Genomic DNA, 21,145 nt, shown 5'->3' with positions numbered 1-21,145 from the left:
TGAGATATTCTTTATTGTGCCTGTAACAACGGTTTAGTATGATACATACAATCACCCACATACACCCCGTGTGTATCATCAATCTCCGATCATATTCAAAATCAGATGAAACAATAAACTTTATTCACCCGCATTGATCGCCACTCTCACCCATCACATGTAAGCCTGTAAGAACAATGTTCAAGATGCTTAGACTGCATGTATGCACATATGCACTACTCGAGCACCTTGGTTTACCATTCTTGTCTATTCTTCATCAATTGTAGGTCAAGCAATCCTCTCCATGCAACACCGGAACACATGTTACGATCAAACGGATCGCAGGAGCCGAGTAAGGGTTCCCCTCTTGCAAGTCAGGGTAACCCTTGAATAACACACAGACCTCCTCGCTTGATTAGTCATTTCACTCGTGATCGCACGGAACATGAAGGTGAATGTAATAGATGAGTATGCATTGACGTCTCCAATATATGTGATGCTGAATGCCATGCGATGTTGTTTGTGTTATACAGTGAATGAATCGATCGAGATTGTCGACAAAGGCCACTAGCTATTATCAGCGCAGCTGAATGCACTATATCAAATCAGAGCGATCAGCAAACCGACCTTCCAACAATGCAGGGATTCGGGGATTCGACGTCTGACTCACGATCCCACATCTCCACTCTTGAAATTATCGTTGATCGTCACTACCGACCCATAAGTACCGGCAATCATCAAGAACCAGCCCAATATGAAGAACAGGATGTTCATCCCCATTAATAAGTTCCACGAGAGGGTTCCTCGGGAAGGCGATCGGATGTTATCCCACATCCACATGAATGATTCCATTTGGCTGAAGTAGATACACATATTGTCAGCCTAAGGCTTTTTGGTGAGTACGATAGCACAGCGGAAAGAAGCTCACATGCAGATCACCGTAGCTAGCAAAGCTCCGATAAGTGACAACAGATCATTGAAGAATGGGATAGCTTCCGCAATGATGAATCCAACTGCGCAGACGAGAACGACACAGCCGCTATAGCCAAAATCAAATCAGTCTCTTCCCTTAAGTTTCACTATTTATTGACATTATGTTTTAGGTAAGATGATAATACTCACTACCAAGCGACATAATGCGTAGGTGTATTCTTAGCCAGATGTCTCGAGTTTCTCAGCACACGAACGAAGACTGAGATGATGAGTCAGTATCCACCGAAGTATCCAATTCAAAAAGAACATTGAAGAACAAGTTTCACATTGCAACTCACTATACTTCGCAGCAACATGCATGAACAGTGTTCCTCCCACCGCCAAACCAGGTAATGCCAATCCATAACACACCTTCTTCAATACCACTCCTGCTGAACCCAAAGCGGGAGAGGCGATGTATTGTCCGACATAGTGATACACAACCGCAGCGACGACCTATTGAAACCAAACACTATCTTAGCACAACGCCTGACCCACTCCGAGTACCCAAGAAATATCAAGATGAGTGATTGACTAATGAAAGGAACTAGATCACTCACAAGGTAGATCGTGGTAATAGCCGTCTGTCCCACCAGTACACTCTTAGTGAAATCCTCAGGGTTCCTCATCTCCCCCACGATATTAAAGAAATTCGGCGTCCCAGCATACGCGAAAATGATAATACAAACAGCATTAATAGCCTCCACGAAGCTAGGATGAGCCACAGCCTGAGTAGTGATCTGCCAGTCCACCCCCCTTACCCCTTCAGGCGCGAGAGAGGGTTTCGACGAGATGCCCACACCGATCATGAGGGTTATGATGGCTGACATGATCGATACGAGTCCTACCCACCCTAACCATGATATCTTGCCCAATGTCTGGATGGACGATAGGAGACCGACAGCGACGGCACCGATGATTGCCCAGACGACGGAACAGGTCGCGTGGTCGGTGATGGCGTTGAATGCTACGGAGATGGAGAGGAAGGATGCTCCGCCGGTGGCTACTACTTCGAGCTGGGTGTGGTTTATGGCCATCAGCACTAGATTTGGGAATGAGACTGATGATGACATGGAGTGACTCCTGTCTTTACGGTTCTAGTAAGGTGCGAGTAGGGATCACACTCACAAGATAGGCGAATCCCAGTATCTCCCTTCCCCAAGGTCCAAACATGATATATCCGACACTAACAAACCAGAAATTAGCTTGAGCCTCGTCGGATCAGACACGATCGAACTATTGATAGCTACTCACTCAGCTACGGTATATACTTCTGGGTGGTTCATCTTGAAAGTACCGACGACATAATCTGACCCTGTAACGGGAAAACAATGTAGATCAGCAGGGTCCTCACAGGTCACAGCTGGTCATAATCTCGTATGTGCACTTACAAGTAATGATAATGGCGATAGCCAGGATACACAATATCCCAGGTACGAAGCCGAGTACATTCAGTGCTGCAGGCTATAAAGAGGCTCAATTGATCAGTACTCGTGCAATAAGCTACTCCCTCCTGTTCCATCACTCTCAAGAAGTATCGATCCTCCCTCCGATGTCCTTTCCAAATCACAAAACACACCCTTCTGTGACAAGGATGTAACCCTTCTTCACCACCACGACATTCTTTGAAAGACGCAACTCACCAAACCCAGCACACCCAACCCGATCTGCGTCTTGACCTCCAAAACGCTCGCCTTGACCCAACTCAGATTCCTATAATTAGGCCCGGACCCATCGGACAGGTCAATCTCACCCCACACAGCATCAACTACTTTGCCGGACCCTCCCTCGGTCTGGGACTTGTCCGCCTTGGGATCGACCGAGGAATCGTTATCCCGTATGCCGAGTTCAGCCTGAGCGGGAGTGGAAGATGAGGAGGGCATTTCGATGATTTCCGATTGAGTGGGCGGTTTGGTAGATGATAGTAAACCCATTATGTTCTGGTATTATTCTGAGATGGAGGAAAGAAAATGATTGAACATGAATTCAAGGTCAGAGTGACAGAGGATACGTCTATATCCCTCAAGAAGATGGACTTACTCTGCTTGTGGAGCTATCCAACCGAGTCCTACTGTCAAAGCTAAGCTAAGTAATGATCATCTGACAAATCCCAATAAAGCTAACAATCTTCCCAATTCCTATTAGCCTGTCAGCGATGAAAGTCCAACCCATGGATAACTTAACTTACCGTGCTCGTATGCTACCTTAAGCGAGCCCAACCCCTTCAGATATTTAGCTCCGATCATCTTGCTCATGTATTCCACCATGAACCACCGTCCCAAAAAAGAACATTTGTTGACCTCGTTTAAAGCCAAGCTCGGTTGACCGTCTTTCGTTTAGGAATATTCTGTACATCCGTTACATCCCGTCGCCCGCCATCCGTTCATACTGCCGGTCCATGCTAAGTTTTCCGCATTACTATGTCTTTCATTCGTAGGATCCACAATCTAGGTCATGAGTGCTGGATTGAGATGGTGGACATGACAGGAAGACGAGTAGTGCTCCTTCAGTCAAGCAGATGATGATCTTGGAAGAGACCATGCGTTTAACCGAAATTTCAACTGATCATGAGCTCACCCTGAGCTTAGCTTCGATCCGAGAATTGTCACGTGTCGAAGGAGGGGTACTAACCCTGCTTGATGGTGTTCTTCGTTCTTCGCGATGTCCATGAACATGTACATAGTTGGTGGAAAGCAGGAGATGATACTGATTGATTATATGGTTTCTGAACACGGAGAAAGATGAATGAGCGCTGGCCGTGCAATCGATGAGCCAGCAACAGTCGTATACACAAGTAATGATAACATCGCCCAACGATGACCATCTATGATACCCAAATCACTCCTCTCCCAAATCAAAATCCGTATTCTGTCTCCCTGCCCCTCGTCCTCTTCCGCCTCTGATACCCTCATACAAAACATTATATACCCTACTACCGACCACCCTCAACCATGCAAAACCCTCTTCCAAAGCAATTTCCAACCCGTTTCCTCCCCCCTCCAGCGAATCCTGCTGATGACCTAGTCCAAATCCCAGATCCCATCCTCCCCCTCCGGCTGTCGAGGAAGAATCGTCCCGGGAGTGTGAGTAGGGGTTACTGCGCGAGGTAGGCGTTATAGGTGATATACCTGTATTTGCCGAGGTCAATCTGGTATGTCGGTGGTGTTCTACTACTTCGTGTCGGAGGACGTCTTTCACCGTTACTAGGCCTACTAGTTTACCTTGGTCTGAGACTAGGATTACTCGTGGGCTGATACGGATGGGATTGTCAGCTGATCAGGTTTTATTGCGTACACTGAGGACTGGGGAGCTCACCCCATACGTCTGAATAGCTGAAGGACAATCTCAAGCGGCATTTTAGGCGACACTGTCAATGGGATCTTGGATCACAATAAATAGATTAGCTACTCCTCTCATTGCCACACACCTCGTTTCCGATCGAATGGCAACTTTGAGATTCGACGATGATGAACTCACCTCATCAACATATTCCCCAAAATCAACCTCCTCAACCTCCATCCCACTTTCCCTCCTAGGAAACCCACCCGCACCCATCGACGGACTCCTGAATATGCTTCCCGTCCTACCAGGAATGACTACATCAGGCCTCTGAAGATGTTCGTTGACTATCGGCTTATCCGTCGTCAACGGAGGGGTATGCTGGAATGTGCATATGGCGTTGGGTGATAGATTTCGTGTGCGTCTAGCTTTGTCTATGAACAGATTATATCAGCATGTTGCAGGTCGATCGGATAGAAGTGAATGACAAACCAAGAGCATATCGCAATTCGTTCTTCCGCACAAATCCAATTATAGTTCTATCACTATCACTTTTGACCACTGGGAATCCTTGATAACTCGTACTCTGTACCATCTCACCTATGAATAATAGAGCTTGTCAGCGACAAGTGTATGATCGGGAGATGGGGTAGAGGAAAGACTCACCAATCTGCTGAAGAGGTACACCAGTAGCTGCCATGACTATGATATCTCTCTTCATTACGTTCGCGACTATAACAAAACACCATCCCGACTAAGTAGCGATCTCCATGGTATGGGAGCCTGACTCACTAGGCTCGATGAAAGCTTTATCCGTGGTATCTTCCTTATCCTCCTTCTCCAAAAATGGATAGCCATTCAACCTGATCATCTGATCTGCAATCCCTCCACCGCCAAATTGATCGCTGACAGCTTTCGTTACTATCGCGACGATCTAGAAGTATATCATGCGTCAGCTGTACTCTGGGCGGAAAAGATCAGATGAAAACGCACCATGGTAGGAAGGATATACGTGAGGGCGCCGGTAAGCTCGAACATGATGACGACAACAGTGACTGTTATCCTTGTGATTCCTCTGTTGATAATCAGGTCAGCTAGTCTGACTCAATAGCAACAATCTAGCTCACTCACGCTAATGCGGCAGCGGCACCTAAGAAAGCATAAGTACCGGGTGTGATACATGGTGCGTCGGGTGCACAAGCGGCGAACCACGGTGCTTGGGGATACGACCTTCACCATGTACTATGAGCTGACACCCTTTGAGACGACGACAGACTAGATCAACTCACGTATGCATAGCCTTGACGAGAATACCAATCATCCGCCCAAAAGTAGCTCCGACTGCCATAGAAGGGACGAATATTCCCGCTGGGACCTTGCATCCGTATGAGACCACAACCAGGGCAGTACGGACGACAGTTGCTATAAGAAGGGAATTGACCATTCTCCATTGTGATGAGGTTCTACCAAGACAGATATCAGCTCAGCAAGAAGTATGGTATTTGATGATGGCATACTCACTGGCACAGTCCCTCATGATCACCACCACCCTCACATTCCCTGAACAACAACGATAGACTCTCGGTCATATCTATCCTCAAGAATCTATTCATATACCCTACAAAGGCCGTTATGATTGCCAATGTGACGGCTTCGGCGATTCCATGGTTGGCCAAATGTTTTCGACGAAAAGCAGCGACTTGTAGATTGAATTTGATCACGAAAGCCCCGTATAACCCCTGTACGATATTGAAATAAGCTCAATCCCCGTCGACGTGGAGTACCTAGCTTACTCCGAATACACCTATGAGGATGTAGGCTGGTATCTCGAAATAATGCCAATCCCTATCGTAAGAGACTTGAAACAAAACCAATTTCCCGGTTCGAAAGGGATCCATAGACTATCGTGGTGCAGAAATCAGAATACACTGACAAGGTCAGGAAGGAGGATTGTTTACGACTTACAGCTAAGGTGAAAGTAGCGACTAGGGCACAGACGAAACTTCTCCACATTGTTCGATTTGAAAAGGTTTGATTCATTTCCTATTACACAATGAGCATTGAATGATGATACTGAAAGAGGTAGCTAGCTAGCTCACCTCGATCGAAAACAGCACACCACCAATTGGAGACCCAAAAGCGACTGCGACACCGGCCGCACTTGAAGCCGTAACAATCTCACGCATTTTCACTACAACGCTGAGTCAGTATCGGGACTAATTTTGAAATTCTCAGGACAAGGGGGATTACTCACGATGGCTCCGATCATATCTGCTGAATAACCTAGCCACCACATTCCCTATACTACAAGCTACGTGGACTGACGGTCCTTCTTTACCGACCGACAGTCCAGAAGCAATGGCGAGGGGCTGTAAAGGGGATCTACTTGTAAGCTTCGATGTCGATGCGCATTAACGAACGGTAATCTTACAAGTGTCAATCCCTTGATGAGGAACGTTTCTACACTCAAGAACCCTTTGATGATGAATCCTCCTAAAATACATTTAATCTCTGATATACCTGATCCTGCAGCATACGGGGCAAAGTTCTTTACCAAGAAAGCGGCTGAAAATGAGAAGATTCCCTATGATCATATCAATCATCGGTCACCTTTGATACTCTATATCCTGCTCTTGATTGGATATGATGAGAAAGCTGACTTACCGCCCATAGTATATAAGCTATCCAACCCAGAGGCCAAACCCCGCCCCACCTCTTCCACTCTGCACAACTCTCGAACTCCTCTGTGATCTCCAAACAGCAGTACTTCTGCGTCAACCACCATCCCGTCGTACAGTACCCTAACTTCATATCTGAGAGCCAAGCTGTTATGATTGATATTAATGCTGCGGAGATTCCGATCGTTACACCTAAATCCAGCGCGATCAGCTGATCTACTTCGTCAAGTTGATATACTATGACATGAGTGTTGCAGCAAAAGAAGAGGGAGAAAACTCACCAACCAGAGTGATCACAACCCAACTTTCACCTTCCTCCAAGCCTCGCCGTATCAACCTCCACACATAGCCGAAGATACCATCTATACGGTCCAATCGAGCTACAATGGGATTGGTAGGACCCTTTGACTGCACTGTCCGTTCCAGTAGAGAGTCTTGGATCCAGTCTACGCCCAATTACTCCGTTATTAGCTGAACCACATACGAAAACCTTGTCATCTCAGCTGACATACCGACAGTACTGAAGTCCTCATACCGCCTAAATATATGATGAGCTGCTGTTCTACCTTTACATTATAGCGGGAAGAGTGGCGGACATACCTCATCAAATCCTCCCGTTCAGCTTCTTCCGCTCTGAGCTCTGCATCACTTGGCTGTCCCCCGTGGTCATGTCCATTTTCAGCTGATAGCAATTCATGCTGTTCGAATTCCTCTCTGTCCGAGGTTGGTGGGTATGACATATCGTTGTTCTCGACAGTTTACTGGTATTCGGCCATACCCAGCCTCGTTGTGAACCCTCTCTACTACCTTCTCTGTTGACCTGGAGTGAGTATGTCAAAGCTTCCCAGGGCGTAACAGTTCTGAAGTATGGATTCTGAAGTGATTGTGACGTTGCCATTTTGGGTTTCAACCTCGTCGAGATTGCAGCAACAACACCGCCGGAACTAAATCCAGAAACCGACGCGACCGAATCACCCATGCTAAAACCACGTGGCCAAGACAGCTAAGCCGAAAGAAATAATAACAGACTTACTAGAGTTTATCCCAAAATGCGTCTGACTGGACGGGTTTACCCAAACACATCACCCAACCTTCTGAATCCCATCTCTTCTCTCTCTTCTCTCTCTTCTCTCTTTCTATTCCAAACGTACCGTCTTGCTCAAGTTATATAGCATCCATCCGTACATATGTGCTGTTGAACTGCTGTCAATGAGCTCACCGAGTAATGTCAATCTAGAGAACAGAAAAGTGTCACATCGTGCTTTTCATAGGCGATAGCTTCTAGTTGTCATAATCCCTTCCCTAGCTGTTAGGGAGGGTACAGCGGTAAAACGCTTCCACATCACATACAGCTGTAGTGGATCGTTCATACGAACACGTCCAGATGGACAGTAATTGGCCTTGGAACGTCTTGAATCGATACTGGTGCGCATCGTTTTCCCTCCCTTCCCCCTTCTGTGCTGCCCGACGCGGGCGGACACTGAATTATCGGGACTGACGTAATACCTCTTTCGTATCTCATAGTCAAGATCCCACTCAACGAGCGTGGGTATCAAACCAACTCCAACAATCACCCATTCCAGCTGGTGAATCGCCTGAAGATTGGTTACTGGCTAGATCAATGGTAGCTGAAGGAATGACGGAGAACGAAGCATGGGCTCATGTCCATTCATCTCGTCAAACCCAACAACATCAACAAAACAGCTCCAACACTCATACTAACATGTACTCTCAACAACCAACGGTTTTTCAAGGAGTTTCTGTGCAGACCAATGGACTCTATCAAGGTAGGTGCTATCCCGTCTTTACGCTCATTCTCGTTTCATCTCTCGACCAAGTCAATAAATGCATCAACACGTTATCAATTGTCATGAAACCATATGGTCTTCTACCAAACAACCATGAGCATTTCGTCTACGTACACTCCAAATGAACGATTGATCATTGCCTTCGTTTCATATGGACTGTGCATCATCTCGATCCATTGTTCTCGACCCCAATTGAAAGGATGGCGGGAGACCAGAGGAGACTGGTGGTGATGTTGTGGGAACCGTGCGGTGTGATATCAGAATTCCAAATGTGATTGGTGATCATTTATCCCGTATCCGGATACCACGCGACATCCGATGGCGTGGGTCACGTGACATTAGGGTGGATGAGGGGTGCTGTGGCATGCTAGTGGCGGGGATAAAATGGAATAAGGTTCAAATTGTTATATTCCACAGGAAATGGTGAAGAGAAAAAGAAACGAGATGCATTTGCGCTGATACATATCGTATATCCCTTGCAGACCATCAGCAGCAATTCTACAATCAACCAGCTCAATCAACACCACCTTATGGTTTCGTATCGCTACAAGATGTCGCTCCGCAAGCTGTTCAACAGCAACAGCCGAGGACCTCGAATCCTATCGCTCTTCTACAGCAGATTCCGGGTATCACCCTTCCCCCTCAGATTGCCAATATGAGGTAAGTGATCGATGCAGTGTATGAAACGTATATGGCTGATGACGACAATTTAAAACAGTCCTGAGCAACAGATGCACGTATACCGATTATTCCAAGAACAACGACAGCGACAACAGGCGGGTGCCAATGCCACTGCTGGTCCGTCAATCTCCACTCATCTGCTGCAGCAGCCACAACGTCCTCAGCAAGTACAACGTCAGTCGTATCAGGGTCAAATCCAAAATCAGCCTCAGCCTCAACCACAATTCCATGCTCAACCTCAACCAAAAATCACGATTGATCTTACGCAAGATGATCTTCCTGTAAAAGCCGAACCTGCCAACCAGATTCGTTCGACAGACTCACCCATGCGCTTAATTCCCCCAGGATCATCGCGAACTCCATCACCGATCCCTCATTACCCTCTCTCTGTACAGCCTGCACCAAGTAGAAAACGATCTTTGGTACCTATCCAAGCGAATGAACCATCAAACAAGGCAATCAAGCGAACAAGGGCAAGCTCATCATCCATCGATCCTCCAGTCAATATTGACAATAGCAACCTTCTCAATGAGCTCAAACCAAATGTCCCTTCAGCGCCGGCAGCTGCGCCACCCGCCGCGGCTGATCCAATAAGTATGAAAACCATCAGACCGTTCCTATTGCCTGATGCACTCAAACAACCTAGACCAGTACAGCTGTTTAAACATCTACGTAAGAGGGAGAACAAGAAAGGTGATATCCTTCCACCACTCTTCTTACCAACCCCCAAGGAGGTTCTCGAGATCGTCAGTGCATTGAGGAATTACGCTTCGCCTGAATACCTCAGAGCGATGGCTGACGATGAAAGGTATTGTGATGTATGGTCAAATTGGTTGGTGAAGTGCATCAAAGATATCGAACGGTGGGAAGCGGTGATCGTCCCAATCTTACAGGTGATTATCTTTCCTCCGATCTCCTCTTGTAGTAGTCAGTCTGCAAAGATGCATCATGCAATGTACGAGAATGATACTGATAAGTTGCAATTCGCCTGCTCACGTGGCAATAGGTATTGGCGAAGACGGATATGCCAATAGATGAGATCGAAGATACCAAAATGCGAATTCGAGCTAGAAAGCTGGTCACCATCGCCAACGAAAAGAGTGAGTGTGTTTGGTCCATTGCTTCTGTATGGTGTAGGGGCTGATGGCGAATCTGTGATATATAGATCTAGCAAGTAGCTCAGCAATTCAATCTGCCTTCCATCGGTATGACAGTTACGTCGTCAACGTGCTTATCCCAAGAGGGAGACGAAGTGCCCCTGACGAAGAAGAGGACGAGGATTCCAGTAAGTCAATATATCCAACAAAGGGGAACTATCGTGGCTAATCCAGTCATGGTGTACTACTCGTACAGATAACAAGAAAAGGAAGATCGACGAATTGTCCAAAGACGAGATCAAACCCAAGATCGAAGCTGGACCCTCCAAACCCCCTTCATCGAAAATACCAGCCACAAGCTCAACAATCAATGGCTCAAAAGCTCCCATCAGACCAGGTTCATCATCAAGTAATGCTAATGCTACCGCCAGCTCCTCCAAGACAGGAAGTAAAAGTGCCACAGACATGTCGTTCTTCGGTTCCAACTCTGCTTCCTCGTCTACCTCGAAACCCAAAAGCAAATTACCAGATATCAAGAAAAAGGCTGCCCAACCTCCACCACCTGCCGCGTCAGGCCCGGCCTCGGCAGTGTCAAACTTACTTCAGCAGCTCAAAGCTGGTCCTGTGCCTGTGCCCAACGCAAGGCCTAGTGTATCTGATTCGTCTGCGCCCAACCAAGCTGGACCTTCGACTGAGAATAAGAAGGCAGAAGAGATCAAACATCGGTACAACGCAAAAGGGAAACTTGTAAGGAATGTCCGGTTTAGAGATCTTGTCAAGCCTGAAGAAGGCGGTGGGGCGCTGGAACAGGTCAAAGAGTTCAGGCAGGAAGCCAAGGAGTTTGAGAAATTTGAGTGGGAAGTGGAGGCTGACGAGGTGAGTTCATTGCGGTTCATTATGGGCAGAGCTCATTGACTGATGAATGTCTGTATATGCAGGAGGACGTACATGGACGTAGTGCACATGATTTGGATATGGACGAGGGTGCCGCGCTGGCTTCTGCTAGGGGACATAGTATGATTGAATGGTATGAACCGATTCGTAAGTTCGGCACATCCATTCCATCTGCACCTTCTCGCTGTCCACGCAAATGCTAAAATCGTTGTGAACATAGCATACAACGACGAAACCCTCATCGAGACCGACGAATCGCGTACTCAATCCGCCAGAGAGCGCGAGACGTTGGCACTGTTCAACCCACCCGGCACACCTACCCCCGATCCGTCCGAGACCGACGTCCGAATCGTGGAAGGGAACAACCCAACAAGAGAGATGGAGCCTATGAATGCTTCCGAAAAGATCTTACAATATCAATCTAGGGGGACATACAATCCAATTACCACCACGAACAGTGCATTGCCCCAACAGGATTCTATAGGGAACTTGCTCAAGGGGTTATCCAATATCATTCCTCCCCAACCACTACCACAAACATATGGAGGCGGGTTTGGATATGATTCATACAGTCATGGCCACAATCAACAGAATGCATGGAATCAACAATCAGCAGCAGGTGGGTATGGCAATACCAATGATAGATGGAATAACAGCCAAAATGACTACACGAGGAACTACGATAATTATAACCAATCGAGGGATCTTAGACCGGTCGATAGGGATCCGAATGTCTCAGTATGTAGGTTCTGGTCAAGGGGAGAGTGAGTTGTGCCTTCTTTCATGTACTGAGAACTGAAGTGATCTGGTATATTGCAAGACAGCTGATTTATGATTGTGGAAACAGTTGTGCACACGGCGACAGATGCAGGAATCGACATATCTGATCGTCTTAAAGTTACTCATCTTGACGGGCTCTACTGCATATAGCATGTTTACATCCGGAGTATAAGCAGCATAAAAATCGTGGATACATCCTGATGTAGTTTAGCAGCTTTTTCATGGAGAGGTAGCCCCTCCTCAATTCGTTCTTGCATCAACTCACATAGCACTTTTAATCATTCTCATTGTTCTCACTCATCCTCAATCCTATGTTACGAATTTTCGTAGTCGATTGGATACATTCAGCTTTGTACATATTCATCTGCAGTCTCATCATCCATCATATTCACCATGTCCATAGTATCAATGCATAGTTTCTCTTCGAGATTATCTGGTCGGTACTGTCATTATACGGACGCCTAAATCGATCATGTTACTCTGAACAAGCACAAGGCTATGCCTGATCGCACAAGACATCAAATTGCACAACTGTATCTCCCATATTGCCTTGAGGCGAGTCAGTATCGTTTACGAATGTATGCTATCAAGTTAACCACATCATCATGCTAACATCGCTGAATGGTTTGGTGATGGCGTGTATTAATCTGTATACATAACATATTATCTACGAATTCATAATTATCTATACATCATGTCATATCATGTATCTACATGTGTAAAAGGGGTATCACAGTCAAACAGGAAAAGCTACATGAGAGAAACAAAGCTATCGTATTGAGTGATTATACCAACTCATACCCCTCTTCTTCCTTGGCTTCTTCCTCCTCAGTCTCTACCCTAGCTGATTTATCTGATCGTTTATCTTGTTCTTGTTCTGGTTGGACTACTTCCTTAGTGGTTTCACCCTCTTCACCTTTGACTTCCTTCTTCTCCTTCTCTTCGGACTCTATTTGCGGTTGCTCTACAGATTCAACCTCGTTGGGGAAAGTGACGGTGATGGTGTACCCCTCGGTCTCTTCTTTGGGTGGTTGCTCGGCAGAAGAATCATTGGCGTCTTCACGTTGGTCGACAGCGGAGGTAGGAGTAGGTTGATCGGCCGTAGAAGTAGGTTCAGCTCGAGCTCCAGAAACAGTCTCCGTGGAGTGAGCCTTGGCCACATCCGCGTACGATTTGTGGTCGTGTTGTTGATCCTCGCTATGTTCTACATGCTCAACCTCGACTTCCTCCTTGTGCTCGGGGATATGATCATCCCCGGCCACACTAGTAGTTTCCGATCCAGACCAAGATCTCTCGTCCACTTCATCAGGTTCGCTCTCCTCCCCATTATCTCGTTTAGCCTTGACTTCTTTCCAAATCTCATCCTTCTGCTTTTCGAGATTCTCAATCTCCTTTTCGACCTTGCTTACCAGCTCCTTTCTTCTCTTTCGGATCTCCTTATCTCCGTTGGAGGTGATACCGTCCGCCTTGAGGAGGAGCTGGAGGTAAGAGTTGGCTTGAGTGTGATAAGCTGAGTTGGTCTTGTTGAACAATAAAGGGGGTGAGATTGACTCAGAGGTGGAATGGGCGAAAGAAAGTTTGGCAGGGAACTGGAATGATGATCGGAGGGTGTCGAGTTGTGATTCGATAGAGTCGAGAGCGGTGATAGAGGATGACGAGTCGGTCGATTCGACGGTACTGGGAGTATCGATCGGTGCAGGGGTGGAAGCGGGTGCTGATTTAGGGACTTCCTTCCTTTCACCTTCAGCTCTAGCTTTGCCTTTATCCTGCTTCTCGCATGATCGAGCGCATTGCCTCTCACAAGCACCTTGACAAGCCTCACCCTGGAGTTTGTTCTTCTTGGTCAACTCGTCGGTCAAGGCATGTTCGAAATTACCAAGTAAATCTCGTAAGAGTGGGTTAACGTCGGTAAAATGTTCGAGGAGAGAAGTGAAAGGTGGGACATCCTTCTGAGATGAGGGTATTTTCTCTTCCGCAGTCGAGGTGGTGGCAGGTTGAGCGATGTTGGTGGAAGCTGAAGCGACTGGGGCTGATTTCTCTTGAGCAGGTTCGGTAGCGACGGGAACCGGGGTTTCCGATTTCTTCTCCTCAGAGGTAGACTCAGGTTCGAAGACGAGACCAAATTGACCCAGGAATTCGTTCAGACCCTCTGGAATACCATTACCGGTGGCCTTAGCTTTGTCAGCGGAAGTCGAAGAGCCGGATTCGGAGACTGGGTCAACCCGAAGACCAAGGAATTGTGAAAGGAGGTTATTGATATCTTCAGGGAATTCTCGTTTGTCCTTTTTCTCGGCAACAGGAGCAGGACTGGGAGCGGGTGAAGCGGTGGGAGCTTCGGCAGGAGCAGTTCGAGTTTGAGAAGTGGTTTCACCAGTGGTGGTGGGAGTGTTATCGGTTTCAGCGATGGCATCAGGAACGAGTTGGAATCCGAATAAGGGACCAAAGATGTTGTTGAGGTCTTGCCACTCGTTTCGTTCGGTTGGAGCAGACGAAGATGTGGGAGCAGATCTATCGGTACAGCAGATATCAGTGTTCTGCTCTTCCCCCGACTGGATAGTCTGGTGTTGACAGCAACAAGAAGGTTGAACTAACCTTCTGTGACATCTGCCCTGAGCGCATCTTCCTCTAGCTTCAGCCTCTCGACCTCTAGCCAAAGCAGCTTGTCTTCTAGCCTCGACATAGGCAGCAGCCTCTTGTCGTCTAGCCTCAGCTTCTTCCCGCCTCGCTTGAGAAGCCGCCAAAGCAGCTTGTCGTCTAGCCCGAGCGGCGAGTTGAGCACTGACAATCTCATTCCTCTTCCTCTCTATAGCCTCCAGGTAAGCTCTCTTTTGTCGATCTTCCTCAGCTTGTTGTTGAGCTCGGATAGCTTGAGCGACTTGTTGTTGTCTCTCGATCCTCGCCAACTCGGCTCGAATGGCAACTTCCCTCTCGGCTCTGGCGGCAGCCTCTCTAGCGAGCGCTGCCTCCCTGGCAGCGGCGGCTTCAGCTTCCTCCCTTCTTCGTTGGATCGATCGAAGGTGAGCTAGAGCAGCTCGTTCCTCCTCTTCGATCGAGGCGTATTCGTACGAAGCGTGTGGGGTGGGTGGCGAAGGGAAGAAGTTGAATTGTTGTGCCCCGGGGTGCGGGTGGGGGTAAGCGGGAGAGGGGGTGGCAAATCCTGCTCGTCGGTGTTGAGCAGGGTGAGGGTGGGTGAAGTATGGGTGAGGGAACATTGTGATGATGAGCTGAGAGCTGCGAGAGTTTGTAAGTGGGATGGTTTAGTGGGATGTAAATATGAGTGTGAGTGAGTGGGAGATAAGTTAATAGTCTGGAAAGAAAGAACGAAATCAGTAATGCTGATATGAACGCTCTTTATACCTTTTCTTGATGAGTGCGCTTTGTAATCGTTGTGTCATTCAAGGTATTGGTCCGCCTCGGTGTATGATGAGTAAGGAGTGACAATACCTTCGGGGAGAAGTGAATGGAAGTTGTGAGATGGGTTGAGAATGACAAAGAAACATCAAAAGAAGACGCGAGTGCGTGCAACGAAAGACGTGGATCATTCTACAATGTTCCGGTGTGGTTACGTAATCCATTTTCAAAGGTTGGAGGCTGAGTAAGTCATTTACTGCATGTAACACCAGAGTATGAGCAGACGTAACAAGAATACCTGCTCACTCCCACATCCCTCGTATGTATTCAAGACGCGAATAGGAGTATTATTGTCACAGGCTACATGCGATTTGATTGATATAGACTTTTCTTATATTCTAAATTTACAAGTTTATAATGATCTTCTAACTATGAAAGCATGATTCGTTGACACGTAAGAGAAACATAAAAACCCAAATATACAATTAAATCCTAATGATACCCCTACTCCTCATCCTTCTCCTCAGCTATCAAGCTCTGTATCCCCCCAGCTGCACCCGACCTCGAACTGCTTCTCATGCTTGACAGCTTATTCGCGCTGATGTTGCGCTTATGTCCCCCGGGGGTATGGCTGAAAGGCGACGGCGAGAGATTATGTGCTCCCAACAACCCTACGGGCCATCTCGGCGAGAGAGGCGGGATATTCTCATCTCGCATAGACATTGACATGCTCGATCCGGGTGTAGTCTTGTTGAGATCCTTGAAGAAATCCGATCTTGTCAATGTCTCTGATCCACCTACAGCACCTGAGAAAGAGATGTTTCGAGCTACGCTCATACCTCTAATTGGGGTGTTGTCCACCAACATCGAGGATGGGACTCTCGAACGACCTCCAAGGGGAGTAAGTGAGAACAAGGATGGTTGACCAAAGTTGAAATCGAGATGCCTGGATGGGGTGGACGTGACGTCGAATGGAGCGTCGTCAATTCGGGGAGTAGAGTACCGATCGTTGATGATTGGTGCGGGGGTAGAGGGGGGTTGTTGGTTGTTATCCTCGGTGAAAGACCACATATCGGCACTTCCATATGATAACATCCTAGCTCTCTCGGGTCGTTTTGGCGAACTGACCACCCTACTCATCGGTGTTCTGGTGGAAGGTAATCCATGAGTGTGGACTCCACTGGTAAACATTGGAGAAGGCGCCAAGGCGATATGACCGATATCACTCTTCACAGCCGATGATCGAGGATCAGCCAATGACGAGTATCGACTTCGAGGTGTCGAATGCGAATCTCGTGTGTTGGATGGTGTGTGGACGATGGATCTGGAGGAGTTTTCACAACTTGAACACCACCAGTTAGACCCAATCTTCGATTCGTCCTCAATCCCACAACACATGATATGATGCCATGTCTTACAGGCCGCGCAGGATATCATCGATCCCATACCGTTTGTATTGTTCGTTCCGCATACACAGGCGACGACCCCAGCAGGAAGTACAGGTACAGCTCGATTTCGTAGACTGACTAATAGGGCAGATCGAGCGTTTGCATCGATACCATCGGGTGAGAATCCTCGTCGTCGATCAGAGGTTGATCCAGTTGTCGAGCTTGATGATGAGGACACAAGTCGAGATACACTCTTTCCCTTGCCTTTACCATGCGTGGTATACATCGTCATCAGACCTTCCTCGTCCGATCCGCTATCATCACTGGTAGTCTCCAGGTATCTTCTTAGCAAAGTGGCTTTCTCAGTCTCTTCTCTCTTGAGCCTTTCCTTCCTACTACCTCCAGCCAAAGCCCAAGGCGCTTCTTCATCCGGCCATAGAGGCTTGAGCACCGTTTTAGAGCTACTTGCTATAGGTCTTTCAGTCCAATCTTCTTCCTCTTCTGTTCTTGTCTCTTCCACCAATTGTGCAGATCGATCCAATCCCAAGAACTTGATGGCAGTAGCCTTTCTCACGGCGACCCGACCGAACATGTTTATCCTGGTTGAGATCAATGGTTGTTCATCTTTAATAGTATGCTCAGAAAAAGCTTCCAATCTCTTGGCAATCTTCTCAGCTTGCGATTCCGGCGAATCATCTTCTTCGTCTACATCTGGTAGTAGCCGATCATGGCTAATGGTAGGTGTACGCAGAGTGACAAGATCAGGGGATGAAGGTGGAGACGGACGACTCTTCGTTCTATTCTCGAACCAAGCTACTTCACTTTCGAGCACTTCGTTCGTGGCTAGGGATGCCAGTCCAGATGCGTTAGTGGTAAGAGCGGGGATGGTAGTGGTCCTAGGTGATAGGTGGTGTCCCTCGGGTGATTTCGTATCTTCAGGTTCACCTTGACTGATACCTAACAAACCAAGTTTCCTCCCCTCCTCCGAATGTCGAGTGATGACTAGTCCTCTTCTCGCAGAAGGATCGAGTACCTCTGGTTCTTCTTCGATGGGAGTCATGACCTCTTCTGTCGGTATTGGCATCCTGAGATGAGGCGGCAAGTTCACGGTAGACATTTCCTTGCCCGTCGAAGGTGGTGTGGGCAATTGAACAGTTGTCGAAGGAGCACTGTCTACTCTGACTCGTTTGGGAGCTCTTCCTCCGCTGGACTCATCATGCTGCTGTTGTTGTTTTCCCCTCTTTGGTGTCTTCAAGGCCTTACCTGAGGGAGGGGTTTCCTTAGTGGCCTGTCTTTCCCTCTTACGCTTGGTAGCGGGAGTAGGCTTATCAGGGGTAGCTTGACTCCATGCCCGTGGACCATCAGTGGTAGTCTGATAGTACGACGGTATGGTTGAGTCGTATGTCCTAGTCAAGGTGGTGGTAGTGAGAAGAGGTGTTGTACCATCATACCCTGTCTGCTGTTGAGGGGTGAAGGTCTGCTCGAGGTAAGGTTCGGGTGAGATTTGTCCACCCTGGTTGGACTCTGTGGGGGTCTGGAAGATCTCATACTCTTGGGATGTTGGGTAATATGTCGATGATGTTGAAGATTGACCCAGAGGTGATAAGCGAGGAGAGGGTTGGACAGACATAGGTTGGAGGTGTGATCCGGATAATGTAGGATAAGGAAGATGGTAAGAAGGAGCAACACCATTCAAGACTAATGTTTGACCATGAGAATAAGGTGATGATTGGGCTGCGGGAGAATGAGATTGCGATTGCGATTGCGATTCAGGTGCAGACAAGTGGGAGTACGTAGGGGATGCGACCGCATTTGATAAGCTGTACGTTGGAGGTATGTCATTATCAGTGACTGATCCATCCCATCCAATCAGATCGTGTGATGACACTTACTTGTCCTTTTCTCTCCTTGAACCACTACCGAAAGTACTCAAGGTGGGTGTCCAATCCGTCATCAATTCCTGACCATGTGAATGGGTTGAGTGCATTGTTAAGTGATGATGAGGGTGATTACTAGTTTCGTATAGTACCGGGCCTGTCATTGAGGGATGGCTGGAAGATAGTGGTAGTAAGGAATAAGGGTATAGTAGATCCAGATAGGAAGGATATGATGGGGCTATCGGTACCATGATGGAAAGATCAGCATATGGGCGAGTGATATCACTGTGAATATCGAATTGAACGTTGGATTATGGGGATATGGCAAGGTGACTAATCGGATATGACACAAGTGCGAATATTAAAGCCTAACAAGGGAGATCGGTGGATGGGATGGGATGGGGATGGGATGGAACTCAAGGTGAAGAGTGAAGAACAGAAAAACAATGAGAATGAATCGGCTTTTTCAAACTCTAAACCCCTCTTCCCATGACATACCAAGGGCAAGATGAAGGAGGAAGAGGGGGGAACGAGGGAGATATGAAACAGGAAAGTGAGACAAGACATGACGCACTCATGAGGAGAGAGGCCATTCAGACAGTGGTTGAGATTGAAATGGTATGATAGTGTATGTATATGTAGATGGAACGATGATATAAGATAGTAGCGATTGTTGAGGATCGTTCAACTTACATTAGTACTATCTACCAAGTGTTTCCTTCTTCTTTTATCAATATCCTTATAACTCAGCTATATTGATGTCCTTGTTCACTTGAGGTCGCTATACTCTATATGTTCTGATCTTGGCGGTGCAGGAAGGCGAGATGCGAGAGGGTGGGATTCACTCTTGATGAGATCGAACGTTGAATGATGTGATGTGATATGAAAGGGAAAAGAGAGTGATCGGCTGTTGGCTGCGGGAATGCAATGATATCGTTGCTCTTGGTCTCAAACCGTAAGCATCCTTGGATCGACTTGAGCAGTATCGAAAGAGGGAGAGTATAGACTGCTTATCGTACCCGATGGTGGAAGAGGATCGTTCGAAGAGGTGAAGAAGGGGGGGAAAGGGGGGTTTTCCTTCCTTCCTGGTGGGTTAGAGTGGATAATGATGCCGTTAACCGCCGGAAGGTTTTGTTGAATAGCCTTTCCGCCGTATTGGAGTTGGGTTTATCCCAATGCTGGAGTACTGTGAGTATGTGATCCGCTGTCGAAGGAGGGCAAGAGGAGGGATCCACTCTATGTATGTGAATGATGATGGTGATAGAGCGAATGATGATGAATGGATGAAGTGTATCGTTTCCGAGGCGAGAGTGGAAAATGGCGCTAGTAGTTTGGATATCAAGGGTAGAATGAGTTCACCGATTGACCAAGGGATGATACCGGTATTGGTACTGCTTTTCTTTTCTTCTCCTTTTTTGTCTATCAATGCTCTCTACTACTAGGGTTGCTTCTTCTGCTCTTCTGTTCTCTATCTCTGTCTGGAATACAATCAAGTATCGATTACTAAGGATGATACAATCAACGCTCGGATCTTCCCCCTTTTCTGCTTTTTTGTTCTCTCTGTTCTCAGGTGTAATCCCTGATAAAGACTAGACGAGATCGTTGAATGATTTAATGTTCAAATGGCCACACCGCCGTATAACCGTATGACCATACGAGGAAAAGGGTTCAAGCCCGATTTAAAGTTATGATGTGGGATGGGTGGATAAATTGGATTATGGAATTGCTGATGCGGTGTTATGAGATCGGCGACACCCCGGTCCGTTCGGTCTATCTGTCGATGTCGATAACGGTAACGGTAGCCAGACTGCAAGAGGAAGAACAAGTACTGGACTGTATTGTATTGTTCTGTGCTGTAGCCTATCTTGTGGATCTGCTCAGAAGGAGGAGTAACAGTAACGATGATATCAGATCCGGGTAGAGCTGGAAATGATGAGGCTTGGTATCGTACAGTAAAAATCCAGGGTGTGCTGGGTAGGATGAAAACACCGCTAAAGTTGGAGTCCATGCATGCAGTCAGAAAGATTCGATGAGCCAGGTTGAGGCGATAGCATCGGATCCCAAGGATCCCAAGGGATAAAAGGACAGAAGCGATCGACAGAGGCTTTCAAAGGCTGGAACTGAATGTGACATGTTACCTTTCGATGGGAAAATCCGTTACATAAATACATAAAATACGGTATTCCAATCTTCCGATGACACCACCATATCACTGGGTTTATGCGGTGTGACATTCCAAGGGAGAGATAATTAAGGAATCAGTTGTAGACGGAAATCCTAATGAACCCTACCTACCCTGCTCTCCAAGGGAAACAGTATCAAGAACGCCGACAGGATAGAATAGAGTTGAGAGCGCAGCGC

At 47.3% G+C, this 21,145-nt stretch overlaps 5 protein-coding genes across 5 annotated transcripts; 1 reads left to right on the top strand and 4 right to left on the bottom strand.

Annotated features, from left to right (window-relative positions):
* Positions 1-546: 546 nt before the first annotated feature.
* On the bottom strand, positions 547-2,885 carry I302_103718 (uncharacterized protein; the record flags this gene model as incomplete). Its single annotated transcript, XM_019189086.1, has 10 exons — positions 547-574; positions 650-835; positions 908-1,018; positions 1,102-1,171; positions 1,251-1,407; positions 1,512-1,967; positions 2,080-2,137; positions 2,206-2,266; positions 2,343-2,415; positions 2,595-2,885. 10 exons carry the CDS (start codon positions 2,883-2,885, stop codon positions 547-549), a joined length of 1,491 nt encoding a protein of 496 aa, XP_019048648.1.
* Positions 2,886-3,789: 904 nt separating this feature from the next.
* On the bottom strand, positions 3,790-7,648 carry I302_103717 (uncharacterized protein; the record flags this gene model as incomplete). The annotated part of the gene is made up of 19 exons (XM_019189085.1): positions 3,790-4,201; positions 4,267-4,331; positions 4,429-4,664; positions 4,723-4,830; positions 4,897-4,962; positions 5,023-5,164; positions 5,224-5,305; positions 5,362-5,460; positions 5,520-5,693; positions 5,752-5,969; positions 6,024-6,131; positions 6,196-6,273; positions 6,330-6,421; positions 6,485-6,599; positions 6,662-6,814; positions 6,895-7,100; positions 7,190-7,354; positions 7,421-7,446; positions 7,509-7,648. 19 exons carry the CDS (start codon positions 7,646-7,648, stop codon positions 3,790-3,792), a joined length of 2,685 nt encoding a protein of 894 aa, XP_019048647.1.
* A 644-nt stretch (positions 7,649-8,292) lies between these two features.
* Positions 8,293-12,156, top strand: I302_103716 (uncharacterized protein; the record flags this gene model as incomplete). Its single annotated transcript, XM_065869726.1, has 9 exons — positions 8,293-8,333; positions 8,433-8,695; positions 9,199-9,376; positions 9,435-10,290; positions 10,404-10,497; positions 10,563-10,682; positions 10,751-11,370; positions 11,433-11,535; positions 11,609-12,156. 9 exons carry the CDS (start codon positions 8,293-8,295, stop codon positions 12,154-12,156), a joined length of 2,823 nt encoding a protein of 940 aa, XP_065725798.1.
* Positions 12,157-12,953: 797 nt separating this feature from the next.
* Positions 12,954-15,380, bottom strand: I302_103715 (uncharacterized protein; the record flags this gene model as incomplete). Its single annotated transcript, XM_065869725.1, has 2 exons — positions 12,954-14,676; positions 14,761-15,380. 2 exons carry the CDS (start codon positions 15,378-15,380, stop codon positions 12,954-12,956), a joined length of 2,343 nt encoding a protein of 780 aa, XP_065725797.1.
* A 643-nt stretch (positions 15,381-16,023) lies between these two features.
* On the bottom strand, positions 16,024-18,894 carry I302_103714 (uncharacterized protein; the record flags this gene model as incomplete). The annotated part of the gene is made up of 2 exons (XM_019189082.1): positions 16,024-18,727; positions 18,800-18,894. The coding sequence occupies 2 exons, from the start codon at positions 18,892-18,894 to the stop codon at positions 16,024-16,026; spliced, it is 2,799 nt and encodes a 932-aa protein (XP_019048644.1).
* Between the last annotated feature and the right edge of the window lie 2,251 nt (positions 18,895-21,145).

The sequence above is a fragment of the Kwoniella bestiolae genome, chromosome 2 (assembly GCF_000512585.2).
Source record: "Kwoniella bestiolae CBS 10118 chromosome 2, complete sequence".
NCBI lineage: Eukaryota > Fungi > Basidiomycota > Tremellomycetes > Tremellales > Cryptococcaceae > Kwoniella > Kwoniella bestiolae.
The sequence above is the reverse complement of the archived record's forward strand: the minus strand, read 5'-3'. Positions and strand labels throughout refer to the sequence as shown.